This window comes from Peromyscus californicus, unplaced genomic scaffold (genome assembly GCF_007827085.1).
Source record: "Peromyscus californicus insignis strain IS unplaced genomic scaffold, ASM782708v3 Scaffold_10__1_contigs__length_136768540, whole genome shotgun sequence".
Lineage (NCBI taxonomy): Eukaryota > Metazoa > Chordata > Mammalia > Rodentia > Cricetidae > Peromyscus > Peromyscus californicus.
In genome coordinates, this window is record NW_026294391.1 from 61,078,543 (window position 1) to 61,099,114 (window position 20,572).

Sequence of the window (20,572 nt, forward strand, 5' to 3'; positions counted from 1 at the left end):
GAAATTCTACATATAAGTGCGATACAACAGATGTCATTTTTCTGTACTCAGCTTACTTCATTTAGCATAACGTCCTCCAGGTTCACCCATACTTAAGTAAATGGCCAACTTTCTTTCAATTGTAAGGCTACATAATACTCCATTGATGGATTCTTTGACTGAATTCACAGATGTGTTTAAAAACACAAACAGCATGAACACAGGGATGCCCTAACCTAAGAAAGCCATCATAACTTGACATCGATAGTGAGATAAAAGGGGTTCACAAGGCCCTACCCCTAGCTGAGGAATGACTGGTGGTTGACAGCTTTTGGGGAAAGTACAGTAAGTTTTGTCCAGGGGAATGACCCTAGTAGGTTAACTGTAATCAGGTGGATGGCTTCACACACATCCACCCATGTGTATTTTATGAGCACTAATTTTGGACTCTGGGTTTACACTAAAAAAAAAAAAGCAGGGGTGGGGAGAGACTGGAAAGATGGCTCAGAGGTTAAGAGCACTGACTGCTCTTCCAGAGGTCCCGAGTTCAATTCCCAGCACCCACATGGTGGCTCAACCACCCATAATGAGTTCTGGTGCCCTCTTCTGGCCTGTAAGAACACATGCAGGCAGAACACTGTACACATATAAATAAATAAATCTTTAACCAAAAAAAAAAAGGGGGGGGGACATGAAGTTGGGAGGAGATGAGTGCAGGTAGACATGACCAAAATACATTGTATACATGTATGAATTCCAGAAGTAATTTTAAATGGAAAAATTGTGGAACGGTAACCAGAGAGTAAATGGGGTTTAGTCCTGTAGGGGATTACCAGCTAAAGACTTGGCCTTTTCCCCTGTGTGACATCAGAAATCAGTGTGGTAATGCAATGCTTTGTGCAGAACAAGAAATGCATCAATTTAAAGGATGCAGCTTTAAAAACATTTTAGATTGGCCGGGCAGTGGTGGTGCATACCTTTAATCCCAGCACTCAGGAGGCAGAGGCAGGGAGATCTCTGTGAGCTCTACAGAGCAAGATCCAGGACAGGCACCAAAACTACACAGAGAAACCCAGTCTTGAAAAAGCAAAGAGAAAAAAAAAAATTTAGATGAAGAATTCAAGCCCCAAACAAGGACTTCTGATAAGTGATCTGAACAGAATGCATGTCATGAGGTTTTATACATTGGATCCCAGATGGCCACAGATGTGGACCTAAGTTTTCTAGTTACACAGACGTAAAAAGGGAAATGTGATTCCCCCAAAAGACTCATGGCATTTAAATCAAACCCAGCTAACTGCTCAGAAGGAACACTGGCCTTTTCCCTGACATGAACCTTTTACAGGAAGGAATCCATGTCATGAGTGGACTTTCTTTTCAGTGCTTACCCTAACATGAAATACAAGATTTGTAGAGACAGGTTCTTACTCTCACTGTGAGTACAGTTAAACCAAGCCATTTGTTTTCTACATTCACCATCACCCCGAAGCTGCTCACAAACAGTGTCCATATATTTATGATTTCAATGTGTTTATTTATTCTTTCCTTTCTTCTCTCCAATATCCTTCTCTTCCTTCACAGGGTCTCTAGCTCAGGCTGCCCATGAACTCCCTATGTAGCCAAGGATAATCTTGAACTAATCCTCATGCTTCTACCTCTAGAATGCTGGGATTAAAAGCATGTGCTACTACACCAGGTTTATGGGGGGGCTAGGCCTCAGGAATTCTAGACAAGTATTCTACCAACTGAGCTATATATATATTCCAGTCTTTCAAAAAAATTTGTTTTTCTTTTTGAAACAGGATCTCACTATGTAGCCAAGGCTGGCTTTGAACTTTAAGTGATCCTCCTGCCCCAAACTCAATCCTGAGTGCTTCTGTTATAGGGATCCACCATCATGCCCACCATGTTTCTTTCTTAGGGTTATTTACTGTTTGCCAGTTATATACATTACAGATATTATTCTTTGCTTTATTTTATTTTTTCATTTTGTCCATGATGGCACAACTAAAAGAAAAAGAAAAACTAAGAGAAAGATAATGTTATAGGGCACTTTCATATCTCACTCTCATTCTTCACTGAATTAAAAAAATAGCTAGGAAAGACACACTATTTCAATATGTTTATTCATTCAACAATCATGGAGGCCCTACAGCCAGTCCCAGCAGGGAAAATTAGTAACTAATCAAACACACACTAAAGGTAACAACAAAAGCCAACCTGATACAACTGACCTTCCAGGGGTCAGAGAAAAGCAAAAATCATAGCAAAGAAGTAAGTACACCAAAAGAACAAAATACAACTTTCAAAAGGAATTCCAAAAAGCAGGAAAAAAGGGAAATGTGTTTGGATGTGGATTCCCATCTGATGTTACATGTTCAGAGATAGGCCACATTGTAAAATGACTTTTAATCAAAGGCTTGAGAGATGAGGAAAATAGGCATGTGATAAAACACAGGAAAGAATGCCCCCAGAAAAAGAAGAGCAGAGTGCAAAAAGCTTCTACCCTAGAATCAGTAAGATGGTCACCACAAAGGAGAAGGAAGGGGAAAAGGAGCACTAAGGGAGCAGGTAAGAAAAGAAACTGGTACAGACTTACAGGCAAGAGTAAGGGGCACTGATTTACCCTGGTGTTTTTAAGCGGAGGCATTTGTTAGCTTTTCTTAAGACTCAATGTTTTTCTTAAAGTACTAGGGATTGAACCCAGACACACATGCATGCTAGCAGTGTTCTATCTGTGAGTTGTATCTGCAGCCCCAGACTACATATTTCATAGAATTACTCTGGCTGCTGGGTTATCAGTATGGACAAGAGGAGGACAAAGCAGGGAAAGAATCAGGAAACAATTCTCATAACCCAAAGAAATTGATGGTGGCGTGGGAAAGGATGGTAGCAGTGGAAGCAGTGAGGTCACTCATCAGACTCAACAACCATTTTGACAGGAGAACTCACAAGATTTATTGACAGATGAAAAACAAGGGGTGAAGAAAACAGCAAAGGGTCATTCTCAGTCTGTGCCATAATTAGGATAGTAGTTGCTGTTATCTGCCATGGAGAATACTGAATTTGAAGGTTTACAAAAGGTGTACAAGTTCAATTTGGAGCCTGGGTTGAGTCTTGTGCAGTTTTATCAATGAATCAGCAAAGAGTGGGGAGATGTATGTTAGTAAGCTTTCCACTGCTATGAAGAATGACTAAGGGGGGCATGGGGGATAAGTTGGGGGGAGCAGGAGGAGGGATGAGAGGGGGATCTGTAAATTGAATAAAAAATGTCTTAATAAAGAAAAAAAGGAAAGAAAAGATACACAGATAGTTTTGTCCGCACTGCTGTAAACTGAAGTAGTTGGCCATACGAGATAAACGAGATTACTGCACAGTCCCTCACTACTGACATCCAGAGTATCGTGCTTCTTAGCCACCATTCCTGTCAATTATGTCACAAAGCAGAGATCCATGTAGCCATTAGATCTCAGTAAGGACAATTATAACACCTGACAGTTGGTAGACTATAGACTGGTGGGAGCAACAAGAGCTATAGTTTGGGATACTAGCTTCCCCTCATGTTTTCCAGAATCTATGAAGTCACTCTTTTAGAAGCACTTTGGACAAAAGCTGGGGCTTTAAGGAGCGGCAATCTTACACCCCTATGCCACCCAGCCCACGACAAGATATCCTGTAGGTAGCCTACCTCCTCTAGGTGTACATGTAGTTTATCACTGACTTAAGTTCTGGAACATCAGTAGGGCCATGGAGATGCCTGGGCATTCTCTCCATCTAATCCAGTAGTCCTCCATGCTCCACCCGCCACAAATAAGGCATAATCGGTTTTTGCTTTGTCCTCATTTGTTGTATCTATAACAAATACACACCAAATACATACATTAGAAGACAAGTAGCTTCCTAGAAGCTGTCCTACATATCTTAGGAACCAGCAAATGTGCCCTTTAACATTAGTTCACTTTAACAACTGAGAACACACAGCATTCCAAATAGAAATTACTTGGATACCATCCCACACTCCATACACACATTTGGAGAGGCACACCAACCGCATTTTATCACTAGTTTGGTAAGATCATTCAGGCTCTTCATTTACAGCATGGTAATCCCAACATTTCCAAAACTTGTTTTAAGTTGTTTGAGGTGAGTGCTGGCCAATAAGCACACATCATCTCATTTAGGGAATGAATACTCAGACTGTTCCTTACCTCTTTTTTTTACCAGGGCCCTCCATTTCCCAAATGAAGCTTAGGAAGGATTTCTTCCTATTGGCCAAAATTGGAATCTTCTAGTTGCCCCCATTCTGGTTGATGCTTGTTGGTTCCTTCCTGTTTCCTTCTCCTGTATCCTAGATTCCTGTATCGTCTTTCTCTTCAAGCAGATATTTGGAAAAAAAAAAAAATAGACAGTGAGGATAACTAAGAATCCTATAGCCTGTCTGCTCTTAGAAGGCATGACTTTAAAGAGGCTAATCCTTCACTTCATTAATAACTATTCTCACCTAAGAAAACCAGGGTACAGCACAGCACACAGCCTATAGCACAGACCATAGACCAGCCTATGACTCAGACTTTGCATGTGATGTCTAAGTGTATCAAAGCTCCTGGAAAGTTCAGTTTTACTGGTTACTGAAGAGCGGGGGCACCAGTTATAGCAATCATTCTCAAATTCAATTACATATCAGAATTACCTGAAAAATGCATAAAACATAGATGGCTGGGCCCAAAACCCAGTTTCTGATTTATTGAGTCTACGTTTTGCTTTTCTAACATGTTCTCTTGTGATGCCTTTGTTGTTGGTCGGGGAACTATACTTGCAGAAACACTGGGTTAGAGATGAAGCTGGACTGTTGTTAAATTACTGCAATTATCTCAGCCTGAGTTTCTTATATTTAAGGAGTTCAGCTATCAATGTGTCCGGGTCACTGGAATGAGGAAATATGGAGGAAGCCCTTAGCATGAGTTAGCATTTGGTAAACCACAAATGGATGCAAGCAGTCAGTAATGACTATGGCTCAAAACATACTACAGCATGACATTTTATCTTCCTCTAACCTCCCTTTCGCAACTATAAAGGAATTTCTGTGCTCCAAACAATGTACCTAAATTATGCACCATCTACAGACAATCTTAAACCATAGTACTTAGAACAAAGAGGACAAATCACTCTATAGGCTGTATCTGGAAAAGAGGTGGGTGCTGACTGAAGAAATACTAGACAACAAGCCGCCATCCACCAGAATGGGACAAGAATCTGGCATTGTCTTGAACTAAAACAGCTGGATGCCCTTACTATTCCAGCTAAAGTCAAGTAGTGAGGCGTCTTTAAGCAGGAAATACAGACATCTTGCCAGGCTGTAGCTTACACTACAGCAATGTGCCAACCCACTTGCATTCTCAACCCTCCCCGCAACCGCCAGCTCATGTCTCCCTGCCTACTTAGCCATTTACCTTGCCTTAGTCTAGTTACACTTCTTTTGCCAGGATTGCAATTTTCTCAGATCATTCGGTCAAGTATCCGTGGACATTAGCTTGGACTGTGAAACCTTGAATCTTATGGCTTCTTTCTGGAAATCTTTTCATTTTTATTTCTCATCATTGTGCATCTCAAAAGCTAGAAAGGAAGAACCAGGCCAAGTATGATGATAATACATACCTGTAATCTCAGCACTTGAAGGATGGAAAATTCAGGGTTGAAGTCAGCCTAAGCTACTGGAGACCATATAAAAGGGATGGAGAGAGGGGACAGAGGGCAGGTGAACTGAGACTGGGAGAGGAGAGAGTAAAAAGGAGATGGGGAAAGAAGAGTGATAGAAATTCCCAACACGCCCTCACGCTGGGCTCACGCTGGGCCCACACTGGGCATGGTCGTGCACGCCTGGCAGGACACTTACTCACTTCCACCTAGTCATTTCCGGGTCAAACGTCCTGCGTGACCCATGACCCTGCATGTTGCGCATGCCCGGTGGGATACCTAGTCATGCGGGACACTTAGTCATTTCCGCCCAGTCATTTCCAATTCAAAAGTCAAGCATGACCCAGGACCCCGTGGCTTTTCGTAAAGCGCGCAGAGCGGCCATGTGATCTATGCGTATGTGTGGAATAGCCACATGGGCCTGTGTGCGCAGGCGCAGCTCAGCCTTTATAAGCTGGCGCCATGATTCCCTGGCCCCCTTCACACACGTGTCTTTCCACAGGCCGGTGCACATCTCTCTTTCTCCTCATCTTAATAAAACTCTTGTTAGTGGATTCTGTCATGTTTCGTGTCTTTTCCTTACAGGGTAAGAGCGCTGATAAAAACCAACAAAGAGGAAGGGGGATACTGAACAGGAAGGAACAAACAAGGATGAACCAGACTGGACTTAACTGGAAGGATTCTAGTTTTGCCCACTAACAATATGCCTGTGTTTATTTTACTCAACTTCCCATATTGTTGTTGTCATGGTTGCACCATGCTGAAAACACCAGTCATGATCACAATGCAGCAAGGCCCCATTCCAAACGCTTAACCAGAATTAAAACTCCATTGGCATTCCACTGATAGCACTGGAGGTCTGTCTGTGCCACACTCCTTCCTCACAGCAAAGTGAAGCCCACACACACACAGTCTGGAAGGGTAAGATCCCAGGACCCATGGGGAAAGGAGACAAGACAGGAAAGCAGAACACAAAAAGGAAGGGAATCAGACTTCCCCCACCCTCTGGCCTCTGGGGTTTAGTAGACGTCTTATTTGGGAGCATTAACCCAAGCGCTCAAAACCCTAGCATGCATTGTTACCCAAGCTCTAGTGCTAGCACTTTTTCATCCCATTGAACCCTTCTAGTAGTATTTCCTATTCTGATGCTAGTTTTCAAAGTCTGGAATGAAGCCGTATATTACACCATTCCTAATGTCTTCAATCATCATTTCTGGAGGAAGTAGGATCTGACCACTTAGTTCAAATGAAGATAGTTAGATCCACTTTATTTTGGGGGGCCTGTTTCATTTTCTATTACTTATGTTTATCTGAAATTAAGTCAATAATTTGTTTATTGTCTGTCTCCACATATTAGAATGAATGGTACCTGAGAAGCGAGTCGATGTGTCTCAGGTCTCCAGGGTCTGGCACATTATGGAGTCAGATGTTTCCTGAACGAAAGGACAGAAGGATGTCTAAACAGGGGTGTGGGTTTCGCCAGGAGAGTCCCAGCGCGAATCCCAGCGCCAAGGGGCTTTCCCTTCTCCCCACTCAACCCCAGCCCTGTCCAAAGAAACTTCCCGCCAAACATCTATCTATACAGCCCACTGCACATGTCCAAGTAATAAGGTCGGAAGACTAAGATCTCCTACCTCCTCGCGTTCATTTCTACCAGCAAAGGAAGCCACCTCGGTCCATTCCGGTGGGGTGGCGGCGTCAGAGGGGTTCTCGGCAGCACGAAAGGGTGAACTGAACTGCCTAAAGCTATATAAACAAATTCAAGCTTCCCATCGTCCTTGGCGTTCTGAACACCGGAACCGCAACTTAAAACCGCCGGGACTTCCTGTACTGTTGCTACGGCTTCCCGACTCTGATTTGAAGGAACTACATGTCAATCAACTCCGAATTCACTTCCGGGTCACCCTTGCGGGTTGGGTGGTGGGGCTTTCTGGTTAGTTGACTTTCGCCTCCCCTTTTCTTTTTGTCTCGCTCTGCGTCTTCCCTGGTCCATTCCAGTTCAAACAGCCAAAGTCGGGAGATAAAGAAAACATTCTTCTGGCCTTTGTTTTCGCCTGTGAAACGTTACCGCTTGGTGGCAGCATGATTTCACGAGAGCATGCAGTTCCGCTCTCCCTCCGCCCTTTGTGTTTAGAAAAAAAGGCACCTCAGTGAAAAACTGCTTCCTTAGAGAAAGACGACCTTCTCTGGCATTTTAATAGCCCCCAGGTTTTCCAAATTCTGAGCCAATCTGATGAATAGAAGAGTAGCTGGAAAAAAATGTTTTTAATGTGTTTTTTTTTATTATTAGTCTTGCTGTATATTTTCTCGGATATGCATTTTGATTTTTAAAAAACAGCTATATCGATATGTAAAATTAAGTTAAATTAAAAAAAAAAGCTATATCTCCCACAGAGCACATTTTCTTAATAGAAAATAAAGGCATAGTAGGTTAGTTTTGCTGCTATTAAAAAATCAGACTGGGTACTTTATAACCATTGGAAATTAATTTTCCCATATTAGAGGTTGGGAAATACAAGACAAAGGAACGAACTGGTTATGACCTCTCACTGCTTTCAAAATGTAACATTGTTGCTTGGTACTCGGGAGGAACTGTTTAATCACAAAATGGAAGAGGTGTCAAGAAATTCACTTCCCATTACATCTCTTTTTTATAAAAACACCTAATCTTGTTTATAAGGGTTCTCCATCAAAAACCTTCCAACCCCCAGGCCTCCAAGTACAACTGATTAAGTGATTAAATTCTGTGACCAAAGTATTAATACAGTTGCACCTAGCTGCCATATATTGAGCGGGCCTCCTAGGTTTGCTAATACTCAACACTGCATGAGTAGTTGCAGAATAACTACAAGGTGGGTAGATTTGTTCTCATTTTTAAAGTGTGTGTTATAGTCAGAAGCTCATTTTTTAGTAAAAGGGGGACCTGTAGGGTCCTGGCCCCTGTTTTGGATTGCTTGCTGACCTTGACCTTGATATCCTCCCTATGCTAATTCCCTCCCGGGTTCCACCCTCCTGAATGCTTAAGGGAAGTTCCTTGTCTGTGTATCCTGCATAATGGGCATTAACAGCTTAGATGCAAGATTGTAAAACATTGGTAGTGAACTTCTGCCCTCCAGGGTTCTCCCATTGTGCTGTAAGCCTTTATTTAAGACCTCTTCCCTCCTTAAATAAACAGCATTTGGCATTAAATAAAAAAATTTAAATGATTACAACAAAAACTGTCCCCATGAGATGCTAAGTAACCACCAGCTAAATAAACCACTTTAAACCAAAAAAAAATGTGTGTGTGTGTGTGTGTGTGTGTGTAATATACATATAATTATATATATATATACATACATGAGGACTGTTTAAAACTAGTAAATAGCATAATTAGGAATCTAATTCGAAGACTTAGTTTATCACGTGTTGGAATTATGAGTATTTGATGTTGTTTTCTGAGTTTTCCTTCTTGAAAAGCAATTATGTTCACTGGGTACAAAAAAGCAGTGGCTGGAGTTCTGGCTGGCCTGTTGGAATGAATTTTACCTCATGTTAGATTATTAAAAGGCATCTGTAGAGACAGAAGGCAGAAAGAATGAGAGGTCTAGCTCTGACCTTAGGTAGGACCATGTTTATTCACAGTGAGGGAGCATTTTGTCATCCACATGATCGATGGACAAAATGCCTACAGGGATTGTGGGACCCTTATAAGGTCAGAAATGTAGTTCACATGGGAAGCTCAGAAGTGTATTCTTTCAGCAGGAAACTATCACCTCACACATTGGAAAAACTGAAATAGTGCTTGATGGCAATGAGGCAGAATGGAGGTGGGATTCTGGACAACACAAAGGTGAGAGATACTTATGGAGACAACACATCAAATAACCAATGTCCTGGTTAGTTTTATGTAAACTTGACAAAAGCTACAGTCATCTGGGAAGGACTCTCAATGGAGAATATGCCTAAGTTTGACTTAGTGACAAGTCTGTAGGGCATTTTCTTGATTGATTGATGTGAGAGAGCCCAGCTCAGTAGGGGCAGTGACACCCCTAGGCATGTGATCCTGGGTGGCACAGGAAAGCAGATTGAGCAAGCTACAGGGAGCAAGCCAGTAAGCATGACTTGCTTTTGCTTCAGTTCCCGCCTCTAGGTTCTTGCCTTGAGTTCCTGCCCTAACTTCCTTCAGAAATGGACTGTGATGAATAAAACATAAAAGGAATAAATCCTTTCCTTTCCCAGTTGCTTTTGGTCATGTTTTTTTACCACATCAATAGGAACCCCAAGACAGCCAATAAATAAATTCAGAGGTTTTGAGAAATGCAATGAACAAACTTAACTGAATGCCTATAAATTGAACACTGAAACCAACAATCACATAATACTCATTATTTTCCAGCCATGGAACATGTATGATAATTAGATTATAGTACATGATACACAATCAAAAAGTGGGACTGGAGAGATATCTCAGTGGTTAAGAGTGATTGCTGGTCTTGTAGAAGACCTAAATTTGGGTTCCCAGAACTCACATCTGGCAGCTGACAACCGCCTAAAACTTCAGCTCCAAAGTATCTGATGCTTCTGGCCTCCATGGGCAACCACATGCACATGCAAACACACACACATACATACATATTTGTAGCAGGCTTTCTTGGACTGCCAGCCCCCAAATCATGCATGACACAGAAACATTATTAATTATGAATGCTCAGTCTTAACTTAGGCTTGTTTCTAGCTGGCTATTTTTTAACTTAAATTAACCCATTGCTATTAATCTATGTGCTGCCCTGAGGCTTGTTTAGCTCATCTATGTACTGTCCATCCGTCTTTCCTGCTTCCTCTGAGTCTGAGTTCTTCCATAGGAAAACATTCCCTTTTTCATTTTTCAAGGGCTGGGCAACCAAAACACCTTTGAAATGAAGAACTGACCAGAAAATAAGCACTGGTAGTTAATATCAGATTTCAACAACTGTTTGGTACTATTGGGTCATCATCTTTTAAGATTATATAGTAAATCTTATTTTAAGTATTTATCACACATGTTGCATCATTCTTTCTCATTCTCTCTTTCTGTTTCATTTCTATGTCCCTTTTTCTGTTTTATGTCTACACATACAGAAACATATTTAAATCTAGATTCTTCAGATGTGAAAAAATGTAGTATTTGTCTTTCTTTGTCTGGCTTATTTCCCTTAACATGGTGATTTCAATTTCCATCCATTTTCCTCATCACAAGATGAATCTTTCTAGATTTTGGACTTCTCTGAGTTTTCTGTTTCTTAGCATTTTTTTAAAAGTTTATTTAATTTATTTTTGGTTTCAGAAAGCATGTGTGGTGTGCAGAAAGGAATGTTACTGTTCTATTGTTGCCTGTATACTTTCCTATCGTTCTTAGGATTATAATTTTCATCTACAGCATTTTTTCCAATCTTACTGCCGAGATCCTGCTTTCCAGTTGTCAGTGGACACCAGTACAGTGCTGTTGTTCAGGCACTGAGCAGTAATTCATAACGTCTCCTGAAAGTCCATTGACCCTTTGTGAACTGCCATTTACATCTACTCCTCTTCAATGTTTGAACAGCTACTTTGAGTCTGAAACAATAGGCATAAATGAAAATAATTATTGTAATAGCTCTGTCTGGGCTAGTTTCCTTGCCTATGAGTGAGAATAAAACTCCAGGTGATAGTCTTGTCTCTTGCAGTTTTAGGTTAGAAGAAACACCCTTATCCAATATTGTTAAGATCTACTTACTGGTCAATGCAAATAACTGTCAGCAAATAGTTGAATAGTAAACAGTTACTTTACTTTAAAATATTAAAAATAAGTCTAATACACTATTCACATATTATATGTTTTAATTTAAAAAACTTAAAGCAACATAGCTACCTAAACCATCAAACAAAGCAAATTACATAAGTTGCTTCCTGAAATAAAAGGCCTGTTGAGTCTCTTGAGTTTACTTGTAATGTAGCAATTTAGCAATCAGCTTCAGTCTGCTCCTCCACATTACTCTTATCTATTGACCTCTACATTTGCCAACATTCAACATCCATACCCAGATCTCTGAGTAGCACATAAGACTCAAGTACTCAGTTCAGCTGTTCCTTGCAAACCCTCCATCTGCTTCTTAAATTGGTTCTTCTACTCCTGTGAAGGGCTACTCAACACTTATAAAGGCAGTTTTCTTAAGGTCACACTTAGTACCTCTTTCTCTCAGCTTTTCCCTGGTACTTTGTACAAGAGAACAAGTGGCACTTGGAGGCAACACCTCAGTTTTCTACTTCTGCTGCCTGTTTCTGTAGAGGTTGACCTACTTCCCTCCACCAATAGAGCCAATTTCTAAAAAAAGTACAGTCTCTCCAAACTGAAAATGATAATTTTAAAAGTCCCGGAGGCTCTGCAAATAAACAGAACATTTTAAAATATAATCCGTTAAGCACATGATTAAATGTACTTTCCAGGAACGTAACTGAAGGCAGGATTTCAAAGTGGTATTTACACACTCATGTTCACAGCATTATCATTCACAATTAGTTAAAAGGTGAAGGTAATCCAAGTGCTTCTCCATGGACAAATAAGACACACTGTTTACATACAGTAGAATATCATTTGGCTTTAAAGTAAAATGCAATCCTGTTAGTCATTAGATCAAGTGAAATAAGCCAGTCACAAAGCAGAAAAACTGCATGAGCCCACCCATATGGAGCATCTAACAGTCAAATTCAGAGAAACTGAATGGTGACTTCAGGAACTTGGAAGAAAGAGAAATGGGAATGTATCGTTTAGTAAGCATGGAGTTTTTAGTTTTGCAGCATAAAAAAATTGCTGGAGATGTGCTATAGAAAAACAATATATGTAATACTTTTGAATTGTTTACTCATAAATGGCTAAAACAATACAATTTTAAGTTATTTGTCCTTTACCACAATTCAGAGTTCCTAGACCATCTGATGGCTCTTCCTATTTGTAACTTGTCAGGACTTTCTATGGATACTGTCGTCTCTGTCTCCCCTGCCCTCTTTAACCCACTCCCACCTGACTTCAATTACCTCTCAGCATTTCTAGCTTCAGTATAATCAGGCTATTGGACTTTGTTCACCACTTATTTCTAGAAGTTTTCTGACCCCTTGGCTTCTGTAAGACTCTGCCTTATACTTTGCTGACGTCTCAGTGACCACTCTTTTTCTGTTTAGTCTTTGTTTTCTTGCCTATTCATAGATGCTCATGGCCTTGCCCTGTCTCTCTTGGTGCCTTTTACAATCTTACCATTTTCCATGTGAAGGCACAATTAATTAAACAGCGCCTGCTATCAAATTTATATCTCTGCTCAGGACTCTCTGCCTTGTTGACTCTATATGACTGCAATAAGCTATTTCAACTCAACTAGTCAAATGACACTCATCCTTCCTCCTGTCTTCTAACTCAGTAATATCCCCCTCTACATTTTGTTCTAAAGTCTGAGGTTCATATTAGGATCCTGATTCTCTTTTATTCTCCATATCAAATTGGTCCAGAACGTATTATTCATTCTCAAACTTTATCTCAACTATCAGTGTTTTCTGTTCCATCACCTATCACCTCCAAGCTGGTCTGCTTTTAATTTTGTCTTCAAGTTAACCTTACACATCTTTTTATTGTTTGGGGAGTCTCTTGAACTCCCCTGATCAACAACTTGAAGGGAGGCATCCCATGCCTGACACTGGGGTTTGGCTTTTGTGAAGTATTATCACCATACAGGATGTAACTTCATTTACATTTTCATTTAAATTACATGTGCACACACATACACTTAATGTTTCTCTGGCTTTTTCAACCATCTTTAATGTTCTTTCTCTTCCTTCCCTCTCCCTCTGGATTCCCCTCCTTCCCACCAGATGAAGTACCCTCATTTTTCCAATTTCCCAATTCATCCTACTCTCCTGTTTCTAGTTCCTTCTACCCCTGGTTTCTGTGGTATCTTCAGGTTATACACTCACATCTTAAGATTCAGAACTAGGACCCACAAATCAGAGAGAATATGTAGCATTTATCTTTCTGGATCTGGATTACCTCACTCAGTGGAATAGTTTCTAGTTCCATCCATTTACTTGCAAATTGATTTCATTTTGCTTTACAGTTGACATAGAATTCCATTGTGTATACGTACCACATTTTCATTATCCTTTCATCAGCTGAAGGACAACTAGGTTGTTTCTATTTCCTAGCTATTATGATGAATGTGATGAACGTGGCTGAGCAAATACCTGTAAAACAGAATATTGAGTCCCTTGGACATATACCAAGGAGTGGTATAGCTACATAATGTGGTAAGATTTCAGTACTATAGTAATACAACTACGACTGCTACAAATAATAATAATAATAATAACAGCACAATAATATAAAAAAAAACAGACTAGTAAATCAATAGAACAAAATAGAAGTCCCAAACATAAGTGCATGTAATTTTACAGCCATCTGATATTTGACAAAGATGCCAAAAATACACGCTGGAGCAGAGACGGCATCTTCAACAAGTGGTACTATGAGAACTGGATGTCTACATGGAGAAGACTGAAACTAGACCCATATGCATTACCCTGAACCCAAATCAACTTGAAATGGATGAAAGAGCTCAATGTAAAATATGAAATGCTGCAACTGCTAGAAGAAAACATTGGTGGTACCCAGAGATATAGGTGTAGGAAGCCTTTCTGACCAGGACTTCACTTCATTAGAAATTAAGGCGAACAATTTACAAATAAGACCTCATAAAACTAACATACTTCTTTACAGCAAAGAGAACAATACGCTAGCTGAAGAGGAAGCCCACAGAGTGGGAGAGAGTCTTTGGCAGCTATTCATTGATAGACTATACAGAATATATGAAGAAAAAAGAAAGAATCAAGAAAACCAATGATCCAGTTTAAAAGGGCCTATTGGAGGTGGGGGAGACAGACAGCTGTGGATCTCAATAGAAAATTCTCAAAATGAGATGAAAAATGGCTAAGAATTATCTTTAAAAGTGTTCGTCATCTTTAACAATTAGGGAAATGCCAATTAAAACAACTTTGAGATTCCATATTACTACAATCAGAATGGCTAAGATCAAGGAAACAACTGACAATAAATGCTGGTGAGGATGTGGGAATGGGAACTCTTGTTCATTGTTGATAGGAGTCCAAAGTGGTGCAGCCACTGTGGAAATGAGAGCGGCTATGTCTCAAAAAAAATCAAACAAACAAACAAAAAAAACCCGGTTAAAAAAAAATTCTCATCTCTTTAAAATTCACCACACAAAGATCCCGACTGCACTCCTCCAGCTAGATTGTTCTTTGCAAGGTCTTATGATGCTTTTTCACTAATACCTTTGCCCATGCTATTCCCTCTGCTTCAAATCTTTCTGGCCTGCTTGGCTAAGGTGCCCATCATGACTCAGCTCAGGTATGCTCCCACAGTATAGGATGAAGCTCACCTCGTTGTTACCTCACTCTAGCTAGTTCTTCCAAAGCAGGTAGCAAATTCTTCTCCTTTATCCCGAATTCCACCGTCCAGCCTCTAATATCATGCTTGTAAATGGTATTAGACAGAGAGAGAGAGAGAGAGAGAGAGAGAGAGAGAGAGAGAGAGAGAGAGAGAGAGAGAGAGAGAGAGAGAGAGAGAGAGATAGCAGGAATGGAGTGTGGATTGGACTCTGCTGAGAACACAGCACACGGGACTTAAAAACAGCATCACTTAAAACAATTTTTTTCATACAACATATTTTCCTTGTTGACTTACAGAATTCGTCTATCACCTAGGTTATAGGAATAGCGTTGCTAAGCAACAACATGCCACTTTGGCGCCTGCATGGCCCGGATGAGGCGGGGCCAGGGCTTCCTCTGCGGGGTGGGGGTGGGGGGGGGAGGGTGGTACGCGCAGGCGCCAACGGAGAAAACGGTCTCCGTTTCCGCCCTACTGTTCTCAATCAACTGTTAAAGCAGCAAGCGCAACAAGCCGCTTCCGGAAAGGTAAAGCCGCACTTACCCGGCTGTAATATGGATACCGCCTGCGAAAGCGTAGAGCAGGTAAGATGCTGCTCCAGGGCTTGGTAAATACCCAAGTAGAGATTGAGTGATGAGCGACCCAGGGAGTCGGGAATCGCTCACCCAGTCCCGCTTTTTCTTTTCCTTCTCAGGTTTCTGGCGAAGTGGTGTCCGTGGCCCATGCTCTTTCTCTCCCAGCCGAGTCATATGGCAACGACGTGAGTATGACTCACCTCCAGTTATCCCAGAATGTCTGAATGCCCCGGCACTAAATTATAAGTCCCTTTCCTGTTGTTTTCTTCAGACCTCCCCACTTCAACCAAAATTTGTACCTTCTTTCACATCATTCTAATCGTAGTTGACAAATGTAGTACTCTAATGCCTGTAAAAGAGATCCCCTAACTTTCCTATGATTTAGAAACACCTGGGAGGCGTCTAAACACCCCACATGTCCAAATTACAACCCATAACCGATCAAATCAGAATGTCTGGGGGAAGAGGAGCAAAAACCTAGTAGTTTCTAAAGGGCCTTATGGTCCCATTGTGCAGCAAAGTTCCACTGGTTTGTGGTGTGCTTCATTATACATGCTGTGTGTTGACAAATAAGAAAAAAAGACAGCAGGAATACTAATACCACCCAAATCAGAATGTAATGTGTACTGGAGTGGCTCAGGCAAGGATGGAGGCAGTAGATTTCATCAGGGAAGTGTAACTTGAACTGGACCCTCAAAGAGTAAGTAGACAGAAGATATGGATTCGAAAGTAGGAAAATTTCTTGGTCTACGGTGGGGAGGTGCATATGCAGATAGATTTTTCTGGCCTTATGAAGGAGACAACAGGCGGGTTGGAAAATGAGAGTCCAGTGGAACAGCTAGTGGGTACTTGGCCAGACTTATTTCTAATCTAGCTGCATCATTTGTTCTGGGGTTTTACAGTGTGGAAAATGACTATCGGATATACACAAATGAGTATAACATGCTACACTGATGAAAGGGAAAAATAGTTTCACATGTATTTTTGTCCTCCCAACAACTCTGAGGGGTATAGGTGGGTATATTAATGTAACTTTAATAGTTATTTAAGTCAGTCCTGATTTTCCACACTTTCACTAGCTGCTGGAAAAGGATGTCCAGTGGTCCATTATTTTTGTTATTCTGTGTTGACAGCTTCTATGGTCATTATAAGGGCAGAAGGTTTATTAGTTTTATCCCTTGACAGCAACATCATTTTCTTTAGACCTCTTGAGATTTAGCAGGGTGTCTTTAATTTACCCATTACAGAACTGAGAGATTTCTGAGCTGATGTTCTTCCTCTTTTGCAGCCTGATATTGAGATGGCTTGGGCCATTCGAGCAATGCAACATGCCGAAGTCTATTACAAAGTGAGTTGTCCTCATCATTAAGCAGAAGTCAATATGTAATTTTAGCGTATGATGCTATGCTAATCATAGTTCGCAGCAACTCAAACTGTTAAGTTTTGCAGATTGTTTTAACTGCCAAAGAAATCTTACCTCCAGAGAACAAGGGTAGAAATGAATTTGATGATGAGAAGTTCTGCTTGTCTGCCCCCCCCCCCCCCCGTTTTTTTTCTACCTGGAGGAAAGATGACTGGACCATACATAGCAGACACTTAAATGTCTGTTGAATGAATGAACACCCACAGAATGAGAACCAGGCAATATTAGGACTGAAGGGTTCATTCAATTGCCAAATTGGTAAAAGAGGAAAAAGGAGAGAGAGAGAGAGAGAGAGAGAGAGAGAGAGAGAGACTCTTATTACAGCTCTTAAAACTATTTTAATGACTTCATAAAAGACCTGGTCTATTACTGCCTAAAGTAATCTTCTGTCCTGAAAACCATAATCAGGGTTTCTTGATTGTGTGGCGCTGGAGGGGTAGAAGTGTGATTAGTGACTAGCATCTTTATGTTTGTTTTATTGTCTGGCAGTTGATTTCATCAGTTGATCCACAGTTCCTGAAACTCACCCAAGTAGATGACCAAATCTACTCTGAGTTCCGTGAAAATTTCGAGAAGCTCAGGGTAGATGTATTGGACCCAGAAGAACTCAAATCAGAATCAGCTAAAGAGGTAAGTATCATCTTAAAAAATATCTAACATCTGGCCAATGCTTTTGATTGTATGTATTTATATAAACTTCAAATTTGTTCAAGGGACTTACAATAAGGAGCCTGGATTTTATAATAATGAAGTCAATTATGGAATAAATTATTTTTTGTCTTACGTACTTTTTGTGTTTATTGAGAATATTTTTTTCCTTTCCTTATCTTGGGCACTTCACCTACCCCATTTACCTATTCCTTTTTTTTTTTTTTTTTTTTTGGTTTTTCGAGACAGGGTTTCTCTGTGTAGCTTTGTGCCTTTCCTGGAATTCACTTGGTAGTCCAGGCTGGCCTCGAACTCACAGAGATCCGCCTGGCTCTGCCTCCCGAGTGCTGGGATTAAAGGCGTGCGCCACCACCGCCCGGCCTCCTATTCCTTAAAGTGGGGAGGAGGGATGAGTTTATGTTAGCAGGAAACTTAGCTGGAAAGATTGGTTGATGGAATAGTTAATAGGATACAGAGAATATAAGGAGATATTTTGATTCTCTGAATTTTTGTTCTATTGATCATAGGTCCTAGATAGCATACAAATGGTGTTTCTTGCTTATGTGATCATCTCTTACTGACACAGAACACTGATATTATAGTAGGAAAAATATTTTCCTTAAAAGTGGGCTCTTGGCTAATGAAGAATTTAAACTTTAAAGTCCTAGCAGACTGTCACTGATCATTGAGAACTTGCCCCTAGTAGATGGACATGTATAACATATAGGTATATCCCTGTCCTCTTTGTCTCATTGGTACTTTGGTGAGGATGAATAACCATTTTGGCTTGAGCTGGCTGATAACAACTCAAAGCAAAACAGAGATCCATTTTAGAAATCACATTTTCATTTTTGTTTTGTTTTGTTTTGTTTTTTTTTTTTGTTTTTTTCGAGACAGGGTTTCTCTGTGTAGCTTTGCGCCTTTCCTGGGACTCACTTGGTAGCCCAGGCTGGCCTCGAACTCACAGAGATCCGCCTGGCTCTGCCTCTCGAGTGCTGGGATTAAAGGCGTGCGCCACCACCGCCCGGCTCATTTTGTAGTAAAAGGATTGAGGTGGTTGGTTTTGCTCTTTGTCTTTTCCTGATCAAAATGTTGTGTAGGGAACACCAGCCTACAAATATAACATATAGCACCAAAATGTGGTGCAATTTTCACCACAAAGCTGCCAGTCACCTCAATACTAGTTTTTTTCACTCTGGTTTTTAGTCTCCCTGGGGAAGCCCAAACCTTTCCTGGCTTGAGTACATTAGACTCTTGGATTCATCAGCTAAGGTGTCATTTTTTTTTTTTTTTTTTTTTTTGCCTTTATAGAAGTGGAGGCCATTCTGCTTAAAATTTGAAGGGATCGTAGAAGACTACAACTATGGTACTTTGCTACGACTGGATTGTTCCCAGGGTTACACTGAGGAGAACACCATCTTTGGTGAGTTTCTCGTCTCTGACATTGTTTCTGTAACAGGATCGGAATTGAGGAGTCTGGGTTCACTGATAAATTACTAACAAGTATAGTTACCTTGGAGATCATCTTATTTTCTCTATCTTTCAAGATCATGTTCCTTTCCTTAAATAACTGTCAGATAGGTACATATTTTCATTAACAGATTGGAATTCAAGATTTCTAGCTTATATATTTGAATGGCTTTCATGAGAGTTAAGATTTGTCTATGGGTTTCTAGTCAGTATACATGATTACCTAAGACGAGGACAATCAATTCTATTTACCTTTCAGCACCCAGGATTCAATTTTTTGCAATTGAAATTGCTCGGAACCGGGAAGGCTATAACAAAGCAGTTTCCATCAGTATTCAGGACAAAGAAGGAGAGAAAGGAGCTGACAATAAAGAAGAGGAAGCTGAGAAAGGAGCTGATAGTGGAGGAGAAAAAGAGGAAGGAGTCAACAGAGAAAAGTAAAAAACTAACCAGGGAGGAGAAAAAGAAAGCCAAGAAACATGTGACTCAGCTGAACCCACAAGTATCAGGTGCTACTTGCACTGACCCCTTTGATTACCCTTGTGCAAATGGAGGACTGAGAAGGACTTCTTTCTAGCTAGTGAGAGAAGTTGCTCTGGGTGTAATAGTTAAACACAATTAGCAGAGTCTCTTATTTAATTGTTGCTTGATACCCTGTTTCTTGGCTGTAACTGTTGCTGAAGTAAGACATTTTGTAAACAAATTCCTTTTGGTTTGTATTACTTACGACTGATTTTGGAGAGTATTTACATTTATGTGAAACTTCAAAAAAATTCAGGTATATAATCTCATCACCATGTCTCATATAATACTGTCTATTTGTTAATTCTTCTCACTGTTCTCAGTAATGAAATTCTCTTAATGTATTAGCCTGTACCTGGTATTGGCATTAGAAGTTCATATATAGGAACTGACTCTTAGCCAGGCGTAGTGGCTCGTACTTGTAATTCCATGGAAGGATGAAATAAGAGAATTGCATGACTTTGAGGCCAGCCTGAGTTATAGAGTGAGACTGTGTCTCAAAAATAAATTGTTTAAAAAAGAATTGGCTTTTGCCTTTGTGGTGACTATGGCTGTCTGGTTTCCTTTGCTGTGTTGGAAAGCTATAAATCCTCAAGGGAAGAGCCGCCCCAACTGTCAAGTTAGAGAGTGCAGCCCGGTTTCTTAGAGAAGAGCAGAGCCTTCACCTCCTTCTTTTAGAGAATTTTTGTAGCTCTCTTTTGTTGTTTGTTTTTCTGAGACAGAGTCTCACTTTATAGACTATCCTGGCCTAGTATTCCCTATGTAGGTCAGACTAGTTTCATACTCAGAATCCTGTCTTGTTCATCCTCTGATAGC

General features: G+C 40.6%; 2 protein-coding genes across 22 annotated transcripts in view; one reads left to right on the forward strand and one right to left on the reverse strand.

Annotated features, from left to right (window-relative positions):
- Magee2 (MAGE family member E2) overlaps nt 1-15,338 on the reverse strand; it is a 263,354-nt gene extending 248,016 nt beyond the window's left edge. For 13 of the 21 annotated variants that reach the window (XR_008217361.1, XR_008217360.1, XR_008217362.1 and 10 more), the window contains exons 1-7: nt 15,111-15,338; nt 13,803-13,899; nt 7,308-7,922; nt 7,043-7,106; nt 5,430-5,592; nt 4,188-4,350; nt 3,668-3,831 (exon numbers count right to left, since the gene is read on the reverse strand). The gene's annotated coding sequence lies outside the window, so the exon portion shown is untranslated. Of the gene's footprint in view, nt 1-3,667; nt 3,832-4,187; nt 4,351-5,429; nt 5,593-7,042; nt 7,107-7,307; nt 7,923-13,802; nt 13,900-15,110 lie in introns of those variants that run through there. The other 8 variants (XM_052734395.1, XM_052734400.1, XM_052734419.1 and 5 more) reach the window with 5 other exon arrangements.
- A 112-nt stretch (nt 15,339-15,450) lies between these two features.
- On the forward strand, nt 15,451-20,279 carry Pbdc1 (polysaccharide biosynthesis domain containing 1). The gene is made up of 6 exons (XM_052734531.1): nt 15,451-15,702; nt 15,813-15,878; nt 16,982-17,041; nt 17,606-17,746; nt 19,076-19,187; nt 19,494-20,279. The coding sequence occupies exons 1-6, from the start codon at nt 15,466-15,468 to the stop codon at nt 19,673-19,675; spliced, it is 798 nt and encodes a 265-aa protein (XP_052590491.1). The 5' UTR covers nt 15,451-15,465; the 3' UTR covers nt 19,676-20,279.
- Nucleotides 20,280-20,572: the final 293 nt, after the last annotated feature.